The sequence below is a fragment of the Dermacentor andersoni genome, chromosome 2 (genome assembly GCF_023375885.2).
Source record: "Dermacentor andersoni chromosome 2, qqDerAnde1_hic_scaffold, whole genome shotgun sequence".
NCBI classification, from domain to species: Eukaryota; Metazoa; Arthropoda; class Arachnida; order Ixodida; family Ixodidae; genus Dermacentor; species Dermacentor andersoni.
This window is the reverse complement of record NC_092815.1, coordinates 70,452,342-70,477,605: the sequence shown is the minus strand read 5'-3', so window position 1 is coordinate 70,477,605 and position 25,264 is coordinate 70,452,342. Positions and strand designations below refer to the sequence as shown.

The window sequence follows — 25,264 nt, the reverse complement described above, 5'->3', positions numbered from 1 at the left end:
CAAGACTTTCCCAGGCATTGGCACCGACAGCTGTTAGAGATATTACTAAATCTGAAATTCAGCTACGCTGAGATGCCAACAACGTCGTTTGAACCTTACATCCGTGTTAGGAAATGGCTAACTCCTTCCTGAAAGGTTACTGCAAATTGCACATCTCGCAATAATGCGGCGCCATGGCTTCCAATCAGATGTCGACTCAATTAACGCTTCGTCGCAGTATCGTTCACTTCAGCGTCGCTACATTTATTATCACTTTAACTTTCTGAATATTTATTCACTCGTTTTGTTTGGCTACCCATTTCTGACGCAAAACAGAGAGGGAAAGTGTTTGAGGCATTTTTCTACTGCAGCGCCTCGCAGCAAACCCTTACATAACAGCGCAGAACCTTGTACACACACGTTCTCAGACCGACAAATTGGCCGGATCAACACCTGGCACCTTTCACCTTTCGCGACGAGTAACGTCTCGCAAACCCGCGATACGGCGTAGTAGCTACGAACGGGCACAGCCCGACGAAATGACGGGGAAATAAAGCAACCCGAGTTCGTCAATCACGATGCACGAATTGCTAGCGATATACACTCGTGACTCGCGCCGTCCCTTTCGGAACGTTTCTCGACACACTTTCTCGGCGAACCGCGCTATAGGTTGGACGTCTCGTAAGCCGCTTACATAGTTTATTAATTCCCGTCCATTGCGCGTCTTCAATCTTGATGAGGAGGGCGTGCGCAGGCGACACAAGCGGCCGCGCACAGTCCTCCCCGCGCGCCGACGATGCCCCACGTCAGCTGACGACATCCACCCGGCCGGATTCCTGTTAATAATGTCCCGCTTTTTTATTGCTTCCTCGCTCGACAAACAAGGCGGACCGTGTGCGGCTGCACCGTGCCGCCCGCGCCCGATCGTCGCAGCTGATGCCGTGGCGCGGCCCGGTGTGTGACATTCGCACTCCTCTCCGGTGAGCGCTCGAGCCTGCTGCTTTCTCCCGCCCCCTCCTCTCCATTGCCCAGCACGCCCGTCACTCACACCCTCCTCTCCTGCTGTGTATTCTCCTCGCGGGCTGGTTGACTGCAACATCAGCGGGCGGTCGCGTACAGCGTGCAGCGAAAAAAAAAAAGAAGAAAACGGCTCTTTTTTTTCTTTCCTTCGACGCTTAGTGAGCGCTATCTGCGGCCACCAGTGGCCAACGCGCACGCACGCACACACCTTCCTCCCTCGCCCTCGGTGCGCCACAAGTGCTCGTTCTTTATCACGGCGCGAAATCCAACACCGGCTTGATTCAGGTCCGGCCAGCGCCGAAGCAGTCTCGGTGTGCTGCGCAGCCGTACACAGCAGAACCTACCCTCACTGGGGGACCCGGGGGTCTCTCGTAGTCAAGGCAAGCCGCGGGGCGATCGGCGCCCCGAACCGACCGTGCAACGGCAGCGTGAGGGCAAAAAAAAGGCCATGAGCATCCACGGTGCCCAAGACCAGCAGCGACAGGAGGGCGTCGAGCCCTCCGTGCACGACAACCACGAGCACCACCGGTACCACGTGTCCTCGATGGCGCAGTACCAGCGCATGTACCGCGAGTCGGTCGAGGACCCGGCGGCGTTCTGGGGCAAGCTGGCGCAGAGGCTCGACTGGAAAGTGCCGCCGAGCGCCGACCGCTTCCTGGCGTACAACTTCGACCCCCGCGCTGGACCCGTGCGCCTGATGTGGATGCAGGACGCCGTCACCAACGCCTGCTACAACGCGCTCGACCGACACGTGCTGGCAGGACGAGGGGACAAGGTGGCCTACTACTGGTGAGCGAGCGGACGCGCACCCCGGGCTCTTCTTATTCGCGAGTCTCAAACTCATGAGTGTTCACATTATCGGGAAGTTCACAGTAGCCGAAAGGCTGAAATCGAAGTCGCTCGCCGTGCCTCCGAAAGGGGACCGCGTCTCGCAGTTCACATAGGTTTCGCCATTATTTTGATGACTGCTAGCTCTTAAATGCCGCAAATCTGTTGGTTAATTATGACGAGTGCTGTAGTGGAGAATTTCTGTTTAAGTTTGACCATGGGTAGGATGATTCAAAACCAGAACATAGGTGCACAAGGTTATTTGTGATTCCGCCTGAGCGGAATACGGCCGCCTCGTTTGGGTGTCGAACCGGGGACCTTGCGCTGGTGGTACGGGCTTCTTCCCACGAGGAAGACAGCAGCCTGTCGTCAAATATGCACGAATAAATTACGCAATGACCGCTTATAGACAGATGACACGCTATATTTCATTCAAGTTATTGGTACCGCGGCTCAACTGAGATTCGATTTCCGGCGACTTCCCGTTTGTCCTCTTGCGCCGCAGAGCCGCGGCTGACGCCAGCGGTCTCTGCTCTTGTCCACAAACGAAGCGTAGACTGCGAACTTGGAGAGACTGAAAATACCTTTTAGTCCCAACAGTTCGCATCTAAAAGCAACTACGCTGCTGCATGACGTAGTTTTGGCAGGGTACTTGCGGACATATGTGCTCCGCTCGACCTCTCCCGAGCGAGAAAGGGGCAAACATTCGTAACGCAAACGTCACAATTTCGTCGCGCCTGCAAGGGTATTGCCGACAAGGCATTTAAATGTCCAGATTTTATGCCAGCAATCACGACCTAGCGCCACGCCAAAGCCACTATACGCCCCCACGGCGAGAAAGGGAAAATAACAAAGCTCGTCAATAGGAAATATTAGATACGCCATCACAAATATACACACTGTATCTAATGACAACAGTTTTTGCGGGAAGGTCGTCCCACTCGTGTGTGAAAGCGCGAGAATACGAGAAGACCAGTTTCGGGTGTCGCATGAAGGCAGCCGCAGTTTGCTAAGAAGGCGGTCGGTGCTTTCAGACACCCGTAAAGCGTCGTGGTTGGATAACGGTGTCCTGTAATTACGAGGTGGTATGGGACTGAAGTACTTGGCAAGAAAGATGCTGTAATTTGAGTTGAAGGTTAATGAAGAACGCCATTCTCACGGACAACGTCGACCGAGCAGCAGCAGCGGCGGCAACAACAAAGAACACCACGAAGCTGGAATGGTTTACTATCAAGCTTTTACGAACTGACGAGAAACCGAATCCTCTGACACGCATAGCGTACGCGAGAGACAGATGTCGAAAACGAAGCTAATTAAGCAACAGAAAGCGTACGCAGAGCGTGGAATGAAAACGCAGCAGGGAGTCATAAACAGTGAAAAAATATATTGATTTTTCAGACAGTCTTTGCATGTACATCATCATTTTGCCATTGCAATTACGATGCACTCTCCAGGTGAGTTTCGTCCAACAATGTAAAGTTGGGCTGAGCTTGCGAGAGATATATGCATTTGTGCAAGTAGACGTTGAATTTGTTACACTGAAAGTATACCGAAGTCGCTGTGTAGTTCGTCGCGAATGAACAACACTTCACGAAACAGTAAAAATGATGCGCGCTGTTGCTCAAACAGCCGTTTTGTTTGGTTCACCTAAGGGTTTTGCTCGTCAAGTGCCTTTCTGTCATTTTCAACATTCGTAACAAGTAAGGAAAAAAAAAGGAAAAAGAAAGAAAGAAAGAGAGAGACAGAGAGACAGAGAGAGAGAGGGTGCCGGAAAAACAGTCGTAGTGTGACGTTCAGATAAGCTGTGACCGACAGTAGGCCTGCGCTCTTCAATTGAACTACGACAGTTGGAAATTCAAGAACACCGCGTATAAACAGATACTGTCCTTGGAAGCTGACAGAAAGTGTCCAGAGAGATTGAAACACATTTGGAAGCACAATCTCTGGTGATCACCTTTGTACCAAGTTCGGACACGCTGTGAATAACGTTGAAAACAGTACACATATGCTCAAAAGCAGAAGGAAAAATATTGTTTTATTTGTAGCTTATTGTAGTGCGAAAATTAAGTTTCTACTTCCTTTTTTGAACTTGTAATTGCTTGTTGCTTTCATATCTTTGCACGCTGTTTTGCAATGTGAGTCGTAAGTACGAAAACCACGGAGGAACGCCCATACACCAAGGTACTTCATAGCGCTCAGTGTCGTCATCGTTTGCCGTTAACTTGCATTGAGTAGCGTGCGCCGCATGAACGAGTAAATGTTGACAAAACCAATACAGATAAGCGATGGGGAATTCAGATTTTCCTTCTTTGCACTGGTTTGTTCAAAAATTGCAATGCAAGTAGCAAACCAAAATATTTTCCGATTATCTTACCTGCCTTTTCCACCCCGTTTCTCTCTCTCTCTCTCTCTCTCTCTCTCTATATATATATATATATATATATATATATATATATATATATATATATATATATATTCGTTTCTAAAGGCATACAGACGGACTTCCCGTAATTCAGACTCTCGGTCAATCCCCTTGGAAAGGAATGTGTCCCTCCTAGCGACGACGACAGCAACCAAACAGCACAGCATGACGCTATGCGCTGTCTTCCTGCACGGTGTCTTCTAACAAGACCGAGATATGAGGCGCGCAGCGGCCCTTCCTCGCCAGATACGTTTATATTACGGAAGACAGTGCGACCGCAAACGCAAATTCACCGTGCACGCTTATTACGCCTACTTTCGCCTTAGAAAGGCGTGCTTTCGTCTAAAGTGCTAGCCTTGCATGTTTCGCTTCGATCACATGTTAGACCAGCGAGCACTGATGGCTTAGCGGATGCCGGTTGAAGCACTGGCAGGGAGGAGGTTGTGCTGCTAGAATCGCGCCGTGGAGGCATCCCCGAATTTTATTTTGATCTCGTTTCTGACAGGACCTGTAGATTAGTTCGTCAAGCGTCTATCGCTTTCACGCTTCAGAAGTCACTATTCAAGTTAATGAGCGCCCATCGCATTTATTCGTACCTAACATGAAATACCATCAGAATTCGAGAAAAAGCAGCAACAGCATCGGCAGCACTCGTAAAATTACAAACATTCGACTGCGTTTGTTACTATATCAGAATACAAACAGGCAAGTTTATGAGCATGTCCGAATTGTCGGTCTCTTTTTGGAGTAGGCGAGAAAGCTGTATATAGTGTGCTTTCTTCAAGCAGCCATGAATACTATAAATGTCTGCTGGACAGTTTCAGATGCCGCGATTTTTTTTAGTTTTGTCATTTGCCCGCCGAACTGAATTATGGTTATCCTATCTTATGTCCAGTGACCCCACAAATGGCGAACTTACGTCTTTGACAAGTCAGAGTACAATATCTCCTTCCTATGGTCCAGCCTGTCAAATGGACAAGGCAGACTTCACTATTGAGGAGCTGCGACAAGCGCTCAGCCTCTCCAAAGGCCGCACTGCACCAGGTGAAGACAGTGTGAAGTACCAAGCATTACGGAACATTGATAATAGTTTTCATGACCGTATCGTGGACGAGTACAATGAAGCACGGAGAACCTGCGTAATCCTTGCTGAACGTAACTTGTCCGTGGTAATACCAATTTTAAATCCCGTGCGCAGTGCAAGGCACCTCAAGTCCTACCGGCCAGTATACGTAACCTCAAATGTCATCAAGCTAATGGAGCGAATGGCTTGGATGCCAGGCTAGAGGAGCTGAATGTTTTCCCTGATGTCATGAGTGGCTTCCGTCGCCGCCGTTCAGCTCTGGACAGCATATCAGACCTTGTCTCAGCGCTCGAATTTGCTAAAGGAAACAAGCATTCCGCCTACATGCTCTTCCTAGACGTACAGCAAGCTTTCGATTCGTTTCCGCATAAGGCGATTATCTTCGCTCTTGCAACCGCGGGAATTTCGGGTCGTCTGTTCTGCTTTGTGCATCATTTTCTATCGGAGCGCCGGATGAAAGTGCGCGTCGGAGGAGTAACTAGTGAATATCGAAATGGGAAGTGCGGTGTCCCACAGGGCAGCGTATTATCGCCGCTTTTGTGTAATACCGTACTCGCCGCGCTTCCAAGTCGTTCGCCTCGGGGTGACAGTGACTTCCCTGTGGGCGTAGCTGTCTACGCAGATGACATTGCTCTGTGGATAAGCGGTCTTTCGCACCTTGGTCCATGGCTTCGTGCAAGTACTTGGGTGAAGTTGGCCTGCTCATCATCATCATCACCAGCCTGGTTACACCCACTGCAGGGCAAAGGCCTCTCCCATACTTCTCCAACTGCCCCGGTCATGTACTAACTGTGGCCATGTTGTCCCTGCAAACTTCTTAATCTCATCCACCCACCTAACTTTCTGCCGCCCTCTGCTACGCTTCCCTTCTCTTGGAATCCAGTCCGTAAACCTTAATGACCATCGGTTATCTTCCCTCCTCATTACATGTCCTGCCCATGCCCATTTCTTTTTCTTGATTTCAACTAAGATATCATTAACTCGCGTTTGTTCCCTCACCCAATCTGCTCTTTTCTTATCCCGTAACGTTACACCTATCATTCTTCTTTCCATAGCTCGTTGCGTCGTTCTCGATTTCAGTAGAACCCTTTTCGTAAGCCTCCAGGTTTCTGCCCCCTACGTGAGTACTGGTAAGACACAGCTGTTATATACTTTTCTCTTGAGGGACAATGGCAGCCTGCTGTTCATGATCTCAGAATGCCTGCCAAACGCACCCCAGCCCATTCTTATTCTTCTGATTATTGGCCTGCTCATATCACCTGCTAAGTCGGCTGCAACAGCATATCACCCTAAACAATGCGCTCGTCGAACAATGAGCAGAATGTACCTTGACGAAACGCCTATAATCTGGGTGCGACTACACGGTTATTTGGGGTTAATTGTGGATGATCGCATATCTTGGCATCCTGCCGTTAACTTTGTACGACGCAAATCGCACTCCCCCCTTAAGTATGTGGCTGCCTTGACTGCTAGAGGTGCTGGTTGCGACCAAACAAAGGCTCTCCAGGTGTACCAGTCATCTGTGCTCACAGGCACGATGTATGCGTCACCAGTGATGAACGTGCCGCCTAGTTCGGTGACCCAACTGGAACGAGATCATCACGTTGCCCTTCGACTAATGCTTAGATTACCTCGTGAGGCGCAATCTGTTGCATTACTCACTGAAGTGCATCAGTTACCTTTGAGGCCGCAAGCAGACCAGGGAGCTTTGTATCATATTGAGCGTCTGCACCGCTCATCGAATAGCCAATCGCTCCCCCTTGATCGCCCGAGTCACGCCTGTTTTCTCGCATGGGAAAAATAGCGGCATTATTTATTAACATTGCAGGCATTTCTGAACATGCTGCTTCAGTTACGCCCCCGCTTCCGAAAGGTATCACCAAACACGTACTCCCCATTTATTTCACAATCTCTGACACACAAAAAGCCCGATATGCATGTTTCGGCCATACTATAATTGGCTCAGTCGCACATGTTTGAAAGATTTCAAAATTATCTTCAAGTATTCAAAGATGCATCTGCACACAATGACGGTCAAAGCGCCTCAGCAGCTTTTCTGTACCTTTTGACTCAAGTACGACGTATATTTCATATACCTCATCCCACCTTGATGTTGCACTGAAATACGTGCAAGATGAGTTAGCCGCATCGAAGATTGTCATCTTTATGGACTCCCGCGCTGCTCTTAGCAGACTGAAACACAGTCAGATTGATTGTTCAGTTGTGCGACGCATTACTGACTCGGCCAACAAAATTGCATCACATGCAGTACCTCTCGTTGCCCAATGGATGCCTTCATAAGCAGGGATCGCCGGAAATGAAGAGGCTGATCGGCTGGCTTCAACTTGTGCTCATAACGACTGTGGCGGCCCTGAAATTTTTTGCAAGCTTGATGACGCTCGTCTGCTGATTCGTCGCCACCTACTCAAGCAGCATCCAGACCAGCGCATCGCCAATGGAACGTTCTCGCTTCGTGTTCGCGCTAGAGCACAACTACTCCAGTTAAGGGTACGCTGTGTGAATGTTGTGCGAACGTTGTGCGAACGTTTATAGCGACAAGGATGTGCGGCCAGTCCATCGTGTACGTCTTGCGGTTACTGCGAGACACTTCAGCACCTGATATAAGAATGTCCCGCTTTCACTGCGCCGTGCACGTCGCTAGTGAGGGACTATCATATCTCTGGCCTGCGGCGTACGACACTCGACGAATGTTTGTATCCCAGGGGTATTGCGTCGTGACGCGATCAGGTTCATTGCGCTTTCCTTATACTTTCCTAGAAGTAACTAAGTTAGGTTCACGTTTGTAGCTTATTTCTGTTTCCAAATGACAAAACCTCAGACACTATTTCTTCTATTTTACCATTCCTTAATAGCGTGACGTACTGGGTGTGTTCTGCTTTATTCTTTATGATTTGTCACATCGCTCTTCCTTTCTTCTTTCCGCCCCTTCTTCCTATATTCCATTACTATGTTTCTGTCTCTTGCTTTCTGAAGAGTAGGCAAGCGTTGTGCCCCTTCCTGTGGCAGTTACCAGCCTGCTGTATATGTTTTCAAAACAAATAATAATAACAATAATCCAGAGCATGAAGTAAATATACTATCGAAGCGGTGTATATGATGAACACCGACAGTCATCGTCGCAGTCATCATTTTTAAACAGGACGCGAATTTTGGGCAGAAGCAAGATCTATGCAGCAACTTAAGAAACATTGCCAAGTAAGACGCGTACTTGAGAGAGCGTACTTCCGAAGCTCAAGGTAAAATTGTTGTGGAATAAATGCTTTTAAATGTCGCAAAGGCACTCTTGTGAGCTGAAATACGACAAAAATGGATAGGCTGCTAAATTTAGTCGGACAAATTAATTTTAAAAATCATGGAGCGTATGCTTTCGCTTGTAGCGAAGCTTCTGACGGAGATCCGTCTGGCCAGGTATTACCATATTAGCAATTAAAGCATCAAAATTTATGTTCAGTGACAAGATATGTGATTGCTATAATACGCTTTTGCATCGAACTTTGGGGCCACAAACCCAATCATTTCCCTCTTCTTCCCAATCTACGTCATCAAGTCACTCAGTACGCAATCTCACCTTTTCTTTACATGTTCTGCCCCTGACACTGACGAACACAATATGCGGCAGTGTTTCAAGCTTCGTTCAGAAAAGAGAGATTGAAAAGGAAGAAATGAAAGAGTGGAAACGGTAACCAGACAAACTTCCAGTCTGCTAAGAGAAAGAAAGACTCAAACAAACAAACAGACAAAGAAAGCAGTGACTACTAAGAGTACGTCCATTCGAATCTGTGCAGAGAGACCAGAAGTGATAACTGAAGTCTGTCGACCTCGGGAACTGCAGGAACGCACGTGTCGCCTTCTGAGTATATGACGCTGCGGTCCAAGGACCTTTCTCACCGAGAGTGATATTGAGTCCAAGTGATCTAACATGGTAAGGAGATGAAGGCGCTTGTCGTCGTAGCGGGGCTAATCGCAGGTGAGATGTTCCCCAGATTCTTCGCACCTGCAACTGTCGCACGGAAGTGCATCTCGCATCCCAATGAGGAATACACAGGCCTTTGTGAAGGTTACTTAAAAGCGGATGCCAATTCTACTTTTCACGAAACTGCCTCCACGTTGAATATATCGGCTGAATTAATTAGCTCATCAAGTGTGTACACGGTCGAGGATACCGACCGACTAAAGCAATGATTGATTTGTTTTTGTGGCTCTGGTACAAATAAATTTGCGTTTAAAGTGGCCTTGAGGCGGTTTAACGCTGTCCGAAGACTCGCTTATGTCGGCACAATAAGTAGATACTAAAGCGAAGCGTTCTTTGCCTGCCCTCCTGGGTTTGGCGTGGCTGTTGGCTGCTCTCTGTAGCTAGGTCGATCTGTATCTCGGTGAATATAATTGTAATGTGTATACGAAGATGCTGCCTTGCACAACTGTCCGGTGTCGGGCACAGTGCAAACCGGCACCGGGTGCATCGTGCGAACCGAAATGGGTCGGGGCGACATCTGATGCACGTAGGCGCGGACGGGAGCTCCAACACAAGCACGCCGTCGTCGCCACGTCCTCGTCACCGCTCGATCACCTTCACTTTGTAGTGATTATTCCTTTGGTATCATGTCGTCTTCATCGTTCCGCCGCATTTATTCTGTCGCCGTATTTATTCTGTCCTCGTTACTGCCTTCTGGTTTCGTCGCCATCACGCGTCACGCCATCATCACCGTTCTGTCGTCGTCATTTCATCGTTATCGCACAGTCGTCATTAGGCCACCATAACCATGTTGTCATTCCATTGTGATCGAGCAGCTGTTGTAAAGCCGTCTTCGTCATTGCGTCGTCGTCATACAGTCTTCGCCACGCCTTCGTGTTCATACCGTTGTCGTGATGACGTCTTGGTCGATCCGTCGTCGTCATTCTAGCATCGTCATGCCGTGGTAAAACAAAGACGTAACTGTCAAGGAAGGAAGGAAAAAGTGGAGAAGGAAAGGCAGGGAGGCTAACCAGTTTAGCTTAACCGGTTTGCTGCCCTACACATGGGAGCGGGGATAGGGGGGATGAAAGATGGGGAGGAGAAAGAGAGAGCACATAACGCAGCACACGCATCGTCAGTTACAGTCCGTCACTCTTGCGCGGTACGTGACATCACTGTCACAGCCGCTTGTCCAAGCCCGTCTTCGTAACTGTCAAAATGCAGACAGTACAGGAAAGCGTAAAATTACCAACACGCGCCTCTCTCTTCTTTAACTGCAGGCATATAATGAAATTGTCTGCGAAATATGTCTCGTTCTAACTGGCTCAGGACCGTTAGGTGCGTTCCTGAGATAAAGCCTGCAGGCATCGGTAGGGAGTCCCCCGTTTGTACTTGCGTACGCTTTTCTTTATTACTGATATGATATGAGATGCTGACGCACAATTTAAAGCGCCGGCTACTCCTCAGCTCTTGAATGGGTCTAGCCTACAACATACATGGGTTCAAGTTTACATATCAAATAACCTTTGCATACAAGCACCAGAACTTGTCAAGCAACGTTTTCACAGTAACCCTATGGCGTAAGAAATACATGGTACATACAATATACAAGTTAAATGACTCCACAGTTCTGAAGAAAGTCTCAAAAGTAGGAATGATACTGACGCCTAACAATACAGTCTCTACTCAGCGGGGGGTGCATACATCGTGTGAATGCATTATCACATATAGTCACGACAGAAAACATAACATAATCCACAAACACACACACATACACACACACACACACACATACAATATATATATATATATATATATATATATATATATATATATATATATATATATATATATATATATATATATATCAGGGGCACTGATATGAAAGGAACATTACCAGCGTTAATAACGGCCAACAATGCCGCTGTCTTCGAGCAATGTTTTTAATTATTTTAAAGCACTTTCCTGCAAGGCCTTTGTTGGCGAAGGACTCAAAAGTTTCTTTAAACTGAAAGGTCGGCGGTCTAATGTAATTAGGGCTGATTAAGTCGGCGTCTTGGTGTGTCGTGATGTGGACAGTCTAGAAGGAGGTGACGTATATTTTCATCTACAAATCCACAAGCACATTCGGGGGTTTCCGCACGGCGGATTCCATGTAAGAAATGCTTTGTGTAGGCATTGCCTAGCCTTAATCGATGAATAACGGTTTTCATATTTCTGTCTAACGACAATGAAAATTTGAATTCAATAAACGGACAAATCCGAGCTCTTAGAATTCTAGTCAAACCACGTATTTCTACATATTTTGAAAGATGTTGTCTTTATAATGCAGCGTAATTTATTCTTTTGTATTGGGAGCGGAACTACATCATATTTGAGGTGTGCTTGTCGTGCTGCTTCATTGGCTGCTATGTTGGCAGGGATGTTGCAATGCCCTGGTATTCACTGGAATGCTATTTCATGCTTCGCTTGGCCATGCCTTTGTGAGGTCTTTAAGTGTTTCGTATATTATATTATCACTGAATGTTTTTCCTTTTGTGCTGCAGAGTAATGTTAGAGCCGCCTGTGAATCACTGAAAATATCCCATTTTCACGCATCTCTTACTGACGTTATAAATTTTGTCGCAGATAGAATTTCGAATAGTTCAGCCGTTGTGGACGAAGCAGCCCGAGATAGCTGAAATGATTCCTGTTAATTGAGGTGCGGTATAACGAGTTCTGAAGTTGAAGAGGTTGCTTGACTGGAGCCATCTGTATGGACGTGTCTGTATCCTGAATACCGCATATATATCTGATAAAATACTACTTGTTGAGCAGCTTGAATGAACATGTTTTTTTTTTATATCGCGTCTACTGACAATTCGATTTTTGGAAGTGTAAGCAGCCATGGAGAATATTCGACGTCTGAGTTCCGAAATTCATTTATTGGCAATATATGAAGATTTTCTCGAATTTCTTTATGAATATAACTTCTAACTCCTTTTATTAAGTTTAGAGCCAATGGGTGGCTTTATGCTTTGATGATCGGCTCGCAATACCTTTGTGAACACTGTAAAAAGAGCCACTAAATCGCAGCGCTGACACAAGATAGTTTCCCTTAAAGTCGTATATATTTTTATTCGCCGCGTATTCAGGCATTCTCTCCTTCGAGAGAAAGCCTTAATTTGTTGCGCAAACCCCTATCCCTCGTGCTTGCCCGTCGGCTTTGAGTAAATCAACGAGGAAGTTGGTAAAACTTGCCTGATATAAAACTTGCCAGTGCACCGTAAGCAGGTCGAATTGGTTATCTCTTCTGACGTCGCGCGTACTTCGATGCTGTTTTACATCGTAGGGCTAATTATAGATTGCGGTTTTAGCTCCAAGATATACGTTAAAGCTGTGATTGTGGGGTCGTACCTTAACTGTGGCCCGTTTCTTCGACAGCTTGGGTTTCCTTAGTGCGCATCAGAATGCCACAACGCTAAAATTATGGTATGCGACCTTCTTGGGAACGTGGCCACCACTGCGGATAACCGAACCTTCCAATTTATGCCTCGAAGTGAGAGCAGAGCTCCAGATGGCAGTGAAAAGCGTTGTGACTTGTTCTTTATCGACGTTATTGTTTGTCAAAGTTGCCTCCATCGAAAGAAGGGGATGTAATACCTGCGTGATTCGCATAACCTGCAGAAAGTATTAGCGTAATTTGGGAGCACGCTTGTCACACATATAGAGATATGTATTGAACGCAGCACTAGCAGCATCAACGAAGGCTTTCTTCGCCACGTTGTGCAATAACCGACTTGGAAGCAGCAGCAGCTCCTGCAAAATAACTTCATTACACGACAAACGAGAGTTTATGTAGGCACACTACGTTGCTTATCGGCACACTTGCAATGGGTTCAAGAAAAGACGAACATGAGCAGTGGACGAACTGCTGAGTCAATTCGCGCTGTTATCCCACTTTGTTATACGAAACCAGCAGGGGCCTGATTCACAGAGGTTCTTGTTCGTATGTGCGCTTTGCCACCGGCCCACCGCGCTCGCTAATTTGCCCAATATCGCAATTTGCTGTCAGCTTTTTTACGAATGGTTCGAGAGTAAGACTACTCTTGTGAAAATATGAGCCAAGATGGCCGTTACGGCCTAGATTAGATACACAATTGCATGAAAAGGAATGGAAAGTCAGTTTGCTATTGTAACGGCACAAATATGTAGCGGTGCCGTTTAGTGACATATATATGTTCGGCGCTGTGCGTGTTCAGAAAAAAACGTCAGAAAACTTCAGTGAAGCCTGCACAATGCGGCAGGTGCCATTCCAGGATTATTGCCGTCATTTTTTTTTTTGTTCAGCTGTTCCAGAACGTTGGCACTGCGGTGAGCAGCAAGTGCTTCGTGCTGCAGCGCACTCGCAGGCATTCATACACTGACCCAAATAAGGCCCCTCCCGACTCGCTTAATTTCATATGTCACACGCCGTCATGCAGGTTTGATAGAACCGGAGCTCACTCTTCGGCACTCAATGTGAAAGGATGGAAGGCATGAAAGGCGAAAGCATGAAACCAAGCTTGCGCTTCTTGCCTGAAGGCAAGTGTGTTAAGTGTGTGTGGCAAGTGTGTGTGGCAAGTGTGAGGGCAAAAAGCGTACGTGCCCCATAAAATACCAACCATGAAGCAGAAAGCACAGGTGGTTCTCGAAAGTGCGGGAAGTTCTGAACGTCAAAACTATAGGTTTCATGACGAACGCGAGCCTGGAAAATTCATGCACGAGAGTCAATGAATGAATGAATGAATGAATGAATGAATGAATGAATGAATGAATGAATGAATGAATCAATCAATCAATCAATCAATCAATCAATCAATCAATCAATCAATCAATCAATCAATCAATCAATCAATCAATCAATCAAATAATCAATCAGTCAGTCAATCAATCTCTGTGTGCTATCATCAACCTGTCTAATAACTATTCAAACGTACTGGATCGCGATCCAGTATTGTTTTACGTCTTCAATGCATTTTTCGTAACAGCTTTACGGAATAGATATCAATGCCGTATACATTTCATGCCGTTTCGATACAATACTATATGGGAAACACATAGTATTACTGGACGGCATTTTGAACATTTCGGGAGGAATAGGCAAATTACTTTCGGCAACGGGGAACACGGGCGTTAAATGAACCCTAATATAAAGCTAGGCGTGCAAGCTTTCTGTATCTTTATTTATGTTTGTTTTACTTTGTTTCGCTCCGCAGAGGATGTGACGCATCCTGCACAGTGTTATCGCCGTGCGCGAGCTTTTTTACCGGAAAGAGAACACGACTATCGCAGATCAGCGAACCGTGCAGCGAATGACGTTTCAACAGAAGAGCAGCAACAATGCAGGATGTCTCTCATGCCTCAAACGCAGGAAGTGCCTTGAAAAACGAAAATGACAGGAAAATCGGAGATCGAAAATAGCAAAACATAAAAAAAAAGTTGAAAGACGAACGTGTATGAATAAGTGTAATAGCATCTGTATTTGATTCGCTACCCACATGACTTCAGCAGAGTTAGTCTTAGCGGCATACGCGAATTCCATCTTCGTTACAAATACTGTAGCACTGCAAGTGAGCTGCAACGCGGTGTTCCATTATTGAACGGGCTCCGAGATTGTATGGCAGTGCCGACTACACGAAAAATTGGTGAACTAAAAGCGGTTCCTTTTACTGGCAGCAACCCCGTTCACGAGGAAAATGGCACCTGCCATTTTTCTTTGTGGTAGCAGAAGCGTCGGGTTGAGCGCCATAGTCATGTCATTCATGTTGAGTGCCATAGTCTATACCACTACCAGCACCTTAAGCGTCGTCTTCGTCATTGTGACGGTGAAAATTACCGGCTAATCAGCTTCCTCGCATGCAAGCGGTGGTGGCACTGACCGTACGATATTCGCATACGGATAAATCACGGTGCTATTGCAATGTAAAGAATCATAAGTGACCTGCTTCCAATATTTTGAACGAATTAGCGCCCGACAAAGAGAGAGGAAATAGAAAAGAAATTAATCCGGAACCCTTATACGTCGTCTCCGTATACATATATAGTGGCCGATGCGTTACTTCGGTACCTTAAACCCCACCAAGTGTCATCGGTAGGCCTACAGAATTTCTGAAAGAAGCGCAGCCTTTGAGCTTACTGCTCAACGAATGTACGAACGAAGGAAAGCTGTCGAAGTCGCAAGGTGTAAAGAAAGTATCCCGCGAAGGTGGAACAAAATAAAGGCATTATCAAACATGAAAGCGATCCGATTCCGAGAAAGACGGACGCAAAAGGCCACGCTCTAGGGCTTGTGTAATTCTTGTTGGGCAATGCCGCTGCTATATCCGGCGCTAGACAAAACCGAGAACTCCGCACGCACGCTGCATTACAAGGGAGGGTATGCGAAGGGAGAGCGGCGTCGACCTCGACGCGCGTAACGCCAGCGAAGCAGATATAAGTATCTAAACGCTCACAGATAGAGGAGCCACGACAGACGTATGTTTAACTCTTTCTGGTAAAAAAAAAAAAAAAAAGCCCTAAAACAGACGGCATCGTCGAATAAGCAACAAGGCGCAGATACTGAGAGAGCACAAAACGAGCAAAAGCGTGACGGGATTATCAAAGTGGAGGAGAAACATTCGCTTGTTCTTATACTTCCCTCAGCTCGTCGTGCGACAGAGTTTGGATCAAGAGGCGTTGACCGGCCCACCGGCTTATCTAGGCGGGGTGCGCTGGAGATCTTCACGGGGGGAAAACTCTTTCGACGGCGGTCAAGTCGACCGCCGACACTCGATGCTGCCGGGTTCCGAGCAAGCACTTGCTTCGCCAGACGAATGCCACGCCGTCACAACAAAAGGGTCCGCTTCGCCGCGAGCGCAACGACGTGACCACGTTCGAGGTGCCTTCCGTCGGGCATCCACCGCACGGGCTTATCTCGGCGGCAGTTCGTACTAAACGCTTGTTTGAGTTTGATGCCGTTGCACCATGAGTTCCGGATGTGTGATTCGATCCTTTTCCTTTTCTTTTCTTTTTTTTTTTCCTCTCTCCGTTATCACAACTCGCGAATCGCGCGTTGGGGCAGTGTTACGCACACAGCTCGGTGTCCCCCGGCGCCCTAGTATTTTTCCGGCCAGGCCAATGTTCGAAGGTCTGCTGGCTTTCCTCCGCCACCCGGCGAAGTGGTTCACACGAACTTGGTAGTGCTTGTTCCGTGCTGGTGCAGGACGCGAACACTGCCACGCCTCGGCACGGAGAAACTCTCCCCAAGTGCAAGCAAGGATGTGCCCCCTTTGTACTCGAATCCTGCCCCGTGTGACTGAAATGACGACCTGGTGATGCTAACATACCGCTGCTGCGAGAAGTGCGCGCGAATAGAATGGGTTTCAAAAGCGTAGTCACTTTGATGTTGCGAGAGATCACATCGTAATGTTGGTTAGCCTCAGCCTAAACAGTAACCAGAATATGGTGCACTTACTTGAGGCGTTGCCTCTATCTATAACGGAGCATCCCCTCTAACAGTGGTGAAGCCGAAAAGACAGACTCTACCAGAAACGTGCCCGCAGGAAGCGGACACATTTACGAAAGATGTCTCAACCGTATCGAAAGAGGAAAAACTCAGGATGTTACCACTTATAGATGACATTGCTCTGTTAGCCAACATTGGAAACAAATTATAGAACGTGATTGGAGGACTGGAACGGGAATATCAACAGGGGGTGTTGGAAACTGCCGCTAAGAAACTGAAGTTATGTTCAATTGTGTGACGAGGGCGACGCGGTGTGGACTCGCCAAGGCACAAGAAATATCCGGGAGCCTCTCTGCTCGGAGAAACGGGCCTCCGCCGTAACTGGACTGCTGACCTCAGCAAATGGGCGCGAGAGGATTTGAAGAGACTTGCTGAAGTTTGTGCGCGTCGCGGAATTGCATCCATTCACGTTAAATTCTGAGGTTTTACGAGCTAGAACGACGATGCGATCGCGAGGCACGCCGTAGATGGAGAATCCCGATTAATTTTGACCACGTGGGGTTCTTAAACGTGCACCCAATGCACGGTACACTGCGCAACGTACGGTGCATTTCGCCCCCATCGAAATGTGGACGTCGCGGCTAGGATTTCATCCCGAATCCTCGGGCTTACGGTGGCATTCATTCATATAGTATTTCTATTTCGCTTTACGCCTTATGTGAAGCTTTCTTCAAATAGATAAGTCCTATGCCTAGGACATGCATTCATGTATGGCGCTATTGGTAAACGAGAAGTCGCAGACTAACAAGAATGAAGTTGGGTATATTTGGCACGCACTTATCCGGCATAATCGAAAAGTAAAGCATGCAATCAATGTATTCCGTCGTCGTTTGCCATTGGATGCAATGCTTAAAGGCAGGAAAGAAAAAGCAGGAAAAGAAATGTTAAGGCGCTGTACTATCTGCGCTAATGCAGTTTCACAATTAAATTGTCTGCCACTTCTGTGTATGAGTAAAATACGAAGTTTCAGATAAGTATCTTTATTCTAGCACGCGATTTCAAAATGTTTAAAGCGTGGCGTACTGATAAATACGATACGAGGAATCTATCATTCAACCGCTGTAGCATCGGTTTTGCAACAAAAGCGATAACCTGAGCTGCGTCTTTCTGCATTGCGCCACAGCACACTGGAATTGTGGGGACGAGGAGAACCGCATCAGTCAGCCGTAAAAAAAAGAAAAGAAGAAAAAAGGAAAGCAAAATAGAGTCGTATCCCTCACGGTGAGGGCCCTCAGCCTGAAATTAAGACGTGAAGCTGCGCTGGAGCGTGTGGCCTTGACGTTATATGAAGCTCTCACTGTGAGCCCGAGATTAGCTACATTTTTTTTTCGCTGCTTCCGTGGTTTGATAGTTTTGTGCCCCCGAGTAGTTCTACTATTTGTTTGTGCGTCTTCTAGTAGATGTGGCGCAATTTCCGGCCGAAGCTTCAGAGATCTTGAAACCGCGGGGCTGACACACACAGTGCATCGGCCACGTGCAGTCGACATCGATCCGTGAGAAAGTGTTATCTCATCCACAACTTAAAGCACGGCGAGGATGTCTTGGTATCTCTGACACGATCTGCGAGCACTCGGAACACGAATACCGACGTCACCGTTTTGCGCGACGCTCTGTAAGTGCTTAAATAAAGTATTTTTAGCCAGGTGAAAGTGGCTCATGCGATGCCAAGGACGTCCTTCGTTCTTAATACCAGAAGGCGTCAAATCGACTCTCCCACGTACTGCTCTGGCGCCTATTATCTGCCATAGATAATCTTTCCACTGCGACACACAGTAGACAAATAGGGTTGCGTTGCATTACAGTTCATCATACAGCAATTGAAAAGATGCCTGGTTGTCTGTCGATGCTGCCACAAATATTCCATTCTTTTTCCAGGGAAGGCAACAACCCTATGGAAAAGAAGACCATAACTTACGGGCAACTGCTGGATGACGTCTGCAGATTCGCCAATGTCCTCAAGGCAAAAGGTGCGAACCCAGCGTTGCTCCTCATGTACAGTACACTGGTGTGACCGGTGTTACCTACATTGGTTGGAGAGCACCGCGTATTTTGTATCAGGGAGGAGCTCTGCGCTATAAATAATACTACAGGTAAAAATGGAGGTCGTTTACTTCAGTTCTAATCAGATAGATGTTGTCAGCAGGGCTTTTGATCACTGCGCTGAGCAAGCTTGTATGCGGTGCAGGTTATGATAATAAAAAAAAAATTCCGCGTGCGTTCGTGGAACCGATTGATAGCAACCATTTCGCTTTAAAGATTTTTCTTGGCATACTACTGAGCAAGGAAAGAGCAGCAACCAAAAATATATTCTCATAGTGTCATGAGACACCAGCTTCTATCAAGCACACTATAGCTGCGAAGTTTTCGCTACATTTTAGCAAACTTCCCGCAGAGGCTTGTGGCAGCGTCTCAAGCCTCGTGGCCGATAATCGCGGACTGAAGCAACACATGCTGGCCAAGAAAAAGGATTCGGGGGTCGTTATCGCACAGCCAATCGCTGATTTAATTCTTTATAGTGAGGCAATATAAAAGAACAACTACTAAGATATGTGTGCGTTTACACCGACCAATTTTCGCAGGTTCACAAATTTGTGAATTATGACCCCTGATTGGCTGCCACCGCCACAGATGTTGAGACATAAGCGAATGCGCAGAACTCGCCAGTCAGTGATCGTACTTGTCATATTCTTCTAAATCCTGATCTCAAACTGTCCCGACTCTGTGCTCCTTTTCGACTCCATTGAGCGTAGCGCACGGCTATTACACGAACGTGTTTAGTAACGTGCTCCTTGACATATCCTCCTCAGCAACAGTAGTTACGATCCCCTTACTCCTGTATACGCTTTAAGAGTCCTACGCGGTGCAGACAGTAACTCCGCGGTACTCCTGAAAATTTTCGGAAGAACTCCAGTACCACCATGAGCACACCTGGAGACTCCTGGACAACGACGCTAGGAGGGTTCTCCAAAATTTAAATAAGCATACAGCTCACACGAAGCACGTACGCGCGCTGCCCGCAGAGCCAACCATTTGCAAGCAGGACATGCGATATACTGAAACGCAACGTTATCGTGCCAGTTGTACGCGGCATTCAAAAACATCTATTTTTATTCCTCATGGGAATGAGTGACGCACTTTGGTGCGACAGTTGCGCTTGTGAGGAGTCTATCGGGCATCTTCTCTGCACCTGTCCCTATTCTAACTACCGGCACCTTCTACTACTCACCACATTGTAGATCACCGGGATCCTAGATCATTCACGGTGACAAAAGTACTTAGACCGTGGCCACATTCGTCGAAAGCCCAGAAAGTAATGCGTGCATTACGGCAGTCACTGAAATCGACAGACTTCAACAAACGCCTGTAGTTTTGATCTGCACTTGCGAACTAAGCAACAGCCTCAGTGTTTTCTCTACTTTTTCTTTTCATTTCTTGACCTCTTTCTCTATGCGTAGGATAGCAAATCGGACGTGCGTCCAGTTGACCCCCCTGCTTTTATTTCCTTCCCTCTCTCTCTTTCTCTCTCTCTCTGCCATAGCGACTAAGTGTAGCGCCTGGCAAACTATCTCCATTTTTTTTTTATTTATTAGCCTATTTCTTCCATACTGACTATCCGCCACTACTACAGGAAAATCAAATCAATACGAATCAGATCGCCCTCGATCACCGCAGAGCGCCAGGTTGTGCACGGCCATGAGTCGTGGTACGGTGCACGAGAACAAACCGAGAGAAAACAGTCGGCGTTTGTCGACGCACAAACCCGTATTATCTATTCGCAGGCGGAAAAAGGTCATGGCGTATAGTAGTCAGAATATTCGGCTTGTAAACGTCGTCGTCGTCGTCGTCGTCGTCGTCGTTGTTGTTGTTGTTGTTGTTGTTGTTGTTGTTGTTGTAAATGCAAAATCATTGCTTCTATCCCAGATTGGACATCATCTTTTATCCGACTTGTGCCATGCCGGGAACGAAGTTTGACGAGCAAGAATACTCGTCCCATATTCTGTAGTCATAATTGGCGTTCGCAGTAAAAACATCTGCCACTGTATTCAAGTTGGCGCTACTGCGCTCGCGGGTAAAGTATCTGCACGTGTTTGCTATGCAAAATTTCACGTTTTCATGAACGCTAGGCAAACGTGAACTCCCTTCTTCTGGAGTGCCAGCGTGTGCGAGCAAGCAAGCGTTAAATGGTGTCGCTTAGGAGCGTGCCTTCGAATCGCTACGCTACATTGTGCCTAGTAATAAACGCGCTTGCGTGCGCTCGTTCTCCCGTGCAGCTATAGTGGGAAGATGATTTTGTCTTAACTACTAAAGTGCTTCCATGACGCGTACATTTACATTATAGCGATCTGCATCACGTGTCAAAGGTGCGTTTATTAAAATTGTTTCTTGCTATGCGATTTTTTTAACGTAAATTCTTTCCATACCGGTTGATGTCTCTAAGCTTAACTTAACTCTAACTGAACTGAGTTAACGCGCCGCGCCGCCATATGGGTCATATGGACCACGTGAGCTGCGCCTTGACGCGTCTTCACGCGAATTCTCACGCCTGCAATCGCGAGCGATTGTAGTAAATGCAAGCGCTAGTCATTTCCACAAACTTGAACTGCAATCGACAGAGAGCACGCGGTTGCGCGTACTTCGGCGGGCGCGAGCACAGCGCGGGTGTTGGAGGTGCACTGCAGGCTGTGTGACAATGCTTCCGCGCATGCAGGAGTGTGCGAGGGCCACCTGGTCACCATCTACCTCCCCATGGTGCCCGAACTGGTGGTCGCCATGTTGGCATGCGCCAGGCTCGGAGCCGTGCACACCGTGGTGGTGAGTAACCTTGTATCGCGGTGGAATCTGTGGTTGTTTGCAATGGGAGTAGATCGAGGAGGCGCGGCCGGCAAAGGGAAGAGAGCGCTTTTGAAACGAAACACCGGAAGCTGAAGACGCTAATGAGATAGAAAATGACAATAAACGCACTCGAATACATGCATTTCGTGTATCTGTGACTTGCAGTGTTCCAACGTGCGTGCTGTTGTATGCACTTTCGCGCTGTACCGAACGAAATGGGAGCAGAGAGTGCGTCAAGCTTGCTAGCCTATTGTCCCAGTCGCTTCCTTTTGGAAAAAGAAAGGAAAAAGAGAAAGAATCGAAAATTATTTTTTTTTCTTCACTTCACCGCATTTCGCCGTGCCACGTCGCACTTCAGGGTGGCACGGTGATTTTAGGCTATTTGCTGAAAGTGCATTTAACATACGCCGGACGTTGTCACGAGGGCCAAATGACATCGTACGCCTTATTTGTAGCTCAAAGCACGGGCGGATAAATCACTCAAAAGCGCTTCTAATTAGTATTTATGTACGACCTGTCAGCGTGTCACTCAAGGCCCGCTATTACACAACGAGCCTCTTTTTCTTTTTTTCTTTTTTTCTACCGCATTCTTTACCGATAATGGGATAGTTCGTTACGCCGTACGTTCATATGCATGGCCTTCGGGTTAAGTGGCTTCAATGCCAAGCTTTATGAAGTTAAACAAACGTAAACGCGCTTATTTCAAAGCGCTAAACCAATGCGAGACTTAACAAACGGACGTAGCGGAACCAGCGCCATGATTCATCAGCTCTAGCGCAGTGTTTTGTTGATGCATGTGAAAGACATGACGACCATCCTTCATACGATATGAACAGAGAGGAGACATCCTAAAGGTTCAGGGGTAGAAGGTCAACCGGGTCGACAGTGTGCAAGGTCAACTATAGCTCGACGACAACACTACCCACGGCCATGGCCTCGAAACACACTGATTAATACTCCCAGGGTTAATCTTGTACTCATACATAAATACCCGAGAACGTTGACGGGAGGATTAAAAAAAATTAAATTATGGGGTTTTACATGCGAAAAGCACGATCTGATTATGAGGTACGCCGTAGCAGGGGACTAGGAAATTTGGACCTGGGGTTCCTTACACCTAAATCTAGGCACGCGGGTGCTTTTGCATTTCGCCCTCATCGAAATGCGGCCACCGTGGCCGGGATTCGATCCCGCGACCTCATGCTCAGCAGCCTAGCACCAGACGAGAGGATGACCGCCGCGGCAGCTTATTTGGTAAAATACCGCACGGTTATGATGCGTAAGATGTGGATTCGGCTCCACCCAGCGGCTAACTTATCTCTTTGTCCACTTTCATCTACCCTTTACGTCATTATTTCTACGCCTCGAATAAACATAACGGTTACTTTCCCCATATGCTTTCCCCGGATTCATTATATATTTGCTTCGTATGGTTGTAACTAACAAAAAAAAAAGACAGAAAAAATGAGGCCGTCAGTCTCACGTATTCCTCACGCTCGGATCATAGACTCATAATAGGCTTTCACGAGCACGTTAGCCTACGTTTTCACGTTAAATATAAGGGCAGCAAGAGCGAGAGAGATATATAAACCAACTGCTCGTTCACAACGACTCTTCGTCCGAGCCGTCGGCGCTGGCGTCACGTGAGAAATGCGCAGATTTATATTGCTAGTGCGGGGTGTGCCGTACCACGTGTTCCGGGCCACAGTGCGCGATGAATCTTCCCTTACCACCTGAACTGAGTGCGAACCAATAAAATCTAACTTGCTCGCAACGCGCCCGGTAATGAGAAAACGATGAAAGCGCCGCTCGCATTTCTGCAGGCACACGGTAACACGTGCTCAACGTGCGCGAGGATACCAGTCGAGCCGACCGCGGCCGGGCATCGCCCTCGCTCAGCAGCTGTTGCGTTCCTTTCGCCTGCTCAGTTGGAACGTTGTTCGTCGGCACAGACGGTCTCGTTTGCTCTGGTATTCGAGCGGGCGCTTCAGTGCCGCCCAAAATGCTATTGTGGAAAGCAAAACCTGGAGGCGCTGCGAGCTTAACAGTGCGTGCTGCTCGGGGAAGAAAGCTCGCGGATAGATGTTATCGCGTAGTAGTGTAGGTATCGAACTGCATCGAACTACTTAAACGTGTAAGCTCGAAACATGTACAAATATGTAACAACATCTACGCTTGAACATGCTAAAACGAAACGCCGTCATAATTTCCATTTGCACATACCGAACTCTTTATTATTATTATTATTATTATTATTATTATTATAATAATAATAATAATAATTATTATTATTATTATTATTATTATTATTATTATTTATAGACACAGTGAGCGATATACGAAAAAATGCCGCCTGACTGATCGCACTCGCGCCGCGACACCAGCGGTCTCAACAGTGACACAAACGAACCAACTTTGCGCATTGCCCGGATAAGAAACCGCCCGGCCATTGGGTGCAGGCTGGGATTGTCACGCGGAACACGCACCTCGATATCAGCGGAAGCCAACAGCTTGCCGCTTCCAGGCGGTTGCGGAGCCGGTCAACCGAGCGCAGTTAGTTCCTTCAAATCACTTTTGGTACCACCGATGCCACGGCACGTGGGCGCGCAATCAGGCGGCAATTTTTTTTTACTTCACGCGGTACGAGCAAAACACGAAAGAAAAAAAGTATTTACATCAATCTGTTTGCTGCACTGTACTTTTCGCGCAAAGGGAAGCGTAATAAAAAAAAATCTGCGGCCTTACAAGTCAGAATCACGACATGATTCCGAGGCACGCCGTATAGCAGGTGACTCCCGATTAATTTCGACCACGTGGGGTTTATTTAACCGTGCACCCAAGTCGCGGTGTTTTCGCATTTATCCCCCATCGAAATGGGGCCACCGAGGCGCAGGTTTGATCCCGCGACCACGTGCTTAGCAGCGTAACGCCGTAACCACAGTACGCGATCGCGGCGGGTAAGGACAAAGTAAACGAAACGGACAGACGTGCGTAATGCTTCAGCACATGTTTGTCCCTTTCGCTTACGTCGGCCCTTGTGCGAAAAGTACAGCGCGGTAAGCAGAACGATGTCATACCAAATAGCTCCTGTTCAAGCCCTATTAGAAAGGAGGAGAAAAACACGCAGTGATTACGCAGAACATACCGTTCTGAAAACAAGTGCAGGTGGAATGTTTTAGGACTCAATAACGGCTTTCGCATAGGCGATCGCTCCACGAATTCAAAGTTAGAAAATAATGAAGCTTGTTTTTCTTTAAGACTGCTCAGCAAACTCATGCGGCGAAATTTCGGTTGTGCAACGCGCCCGTAACGAATTCTCGGCGCAGTTGTGGCTGCCTATCTGACTCTGTTTTCTCTCCTCTTGGTCTCAGTTTGCAGGCTACTCGGCCGAGTCCCTCGCGCAGAGGATATACGACACTCAGTCGAGAATACTAGTCACCGCCGGTGAGTGCTGTTGGTTTATAACCCTCCGATAGATAAAAGCGGCCTCTATATATTCACTCGTTTTTCTTGCTTGCAATTCGCAATCCCTTTATTGATCGCAACCAGCTTCCATGAAGGTAATCGCGTTCGACATTGTAGACAAATGATGCCACGGAC

At 47.3% G+C, this 25,264-nt stretch overlaps 1 protein-coding gene across 1 annotated transcript in view; it reads left to right on the top strand.

The window, feature by feature from the left end:
* Nucleotides 1-1,221: 1,221 nt before the first annotated feature.
* LOC126541881 (acetyl-coenzyme A synthetase, cytoplasmic-like) overlaps nucleotides 1,222-25,264 on the top strand; it is a 59,063-nt gene continuing 35,020 nt past the window's right edge. Inside the window, exons 1-4 of the mRNA XM_050188837.3 lie at nucleotides 1,222-1,788; nucleotides 18,707-18,798; nucleotides 21,540-21,643; nucleotides 25,036-25,108. Of these exons, the coding sequence (XP_050044794.1) occupies nucleotides 1,448-1,788; nucleotides 18,707-18,798; nucleotides 21,540-21,643; nucleotides 25,036-25,108 (610 nt within the window). The 5' untranslated portion in view covers nucleotides 1,222-1,447. The remainder of the gene's footprint in view (nucleotides 1,789-18,706; nucleotides 18,799-21,539; nucleotides 21,644-25,035; nucleotides 25,109-25,264) is intronic.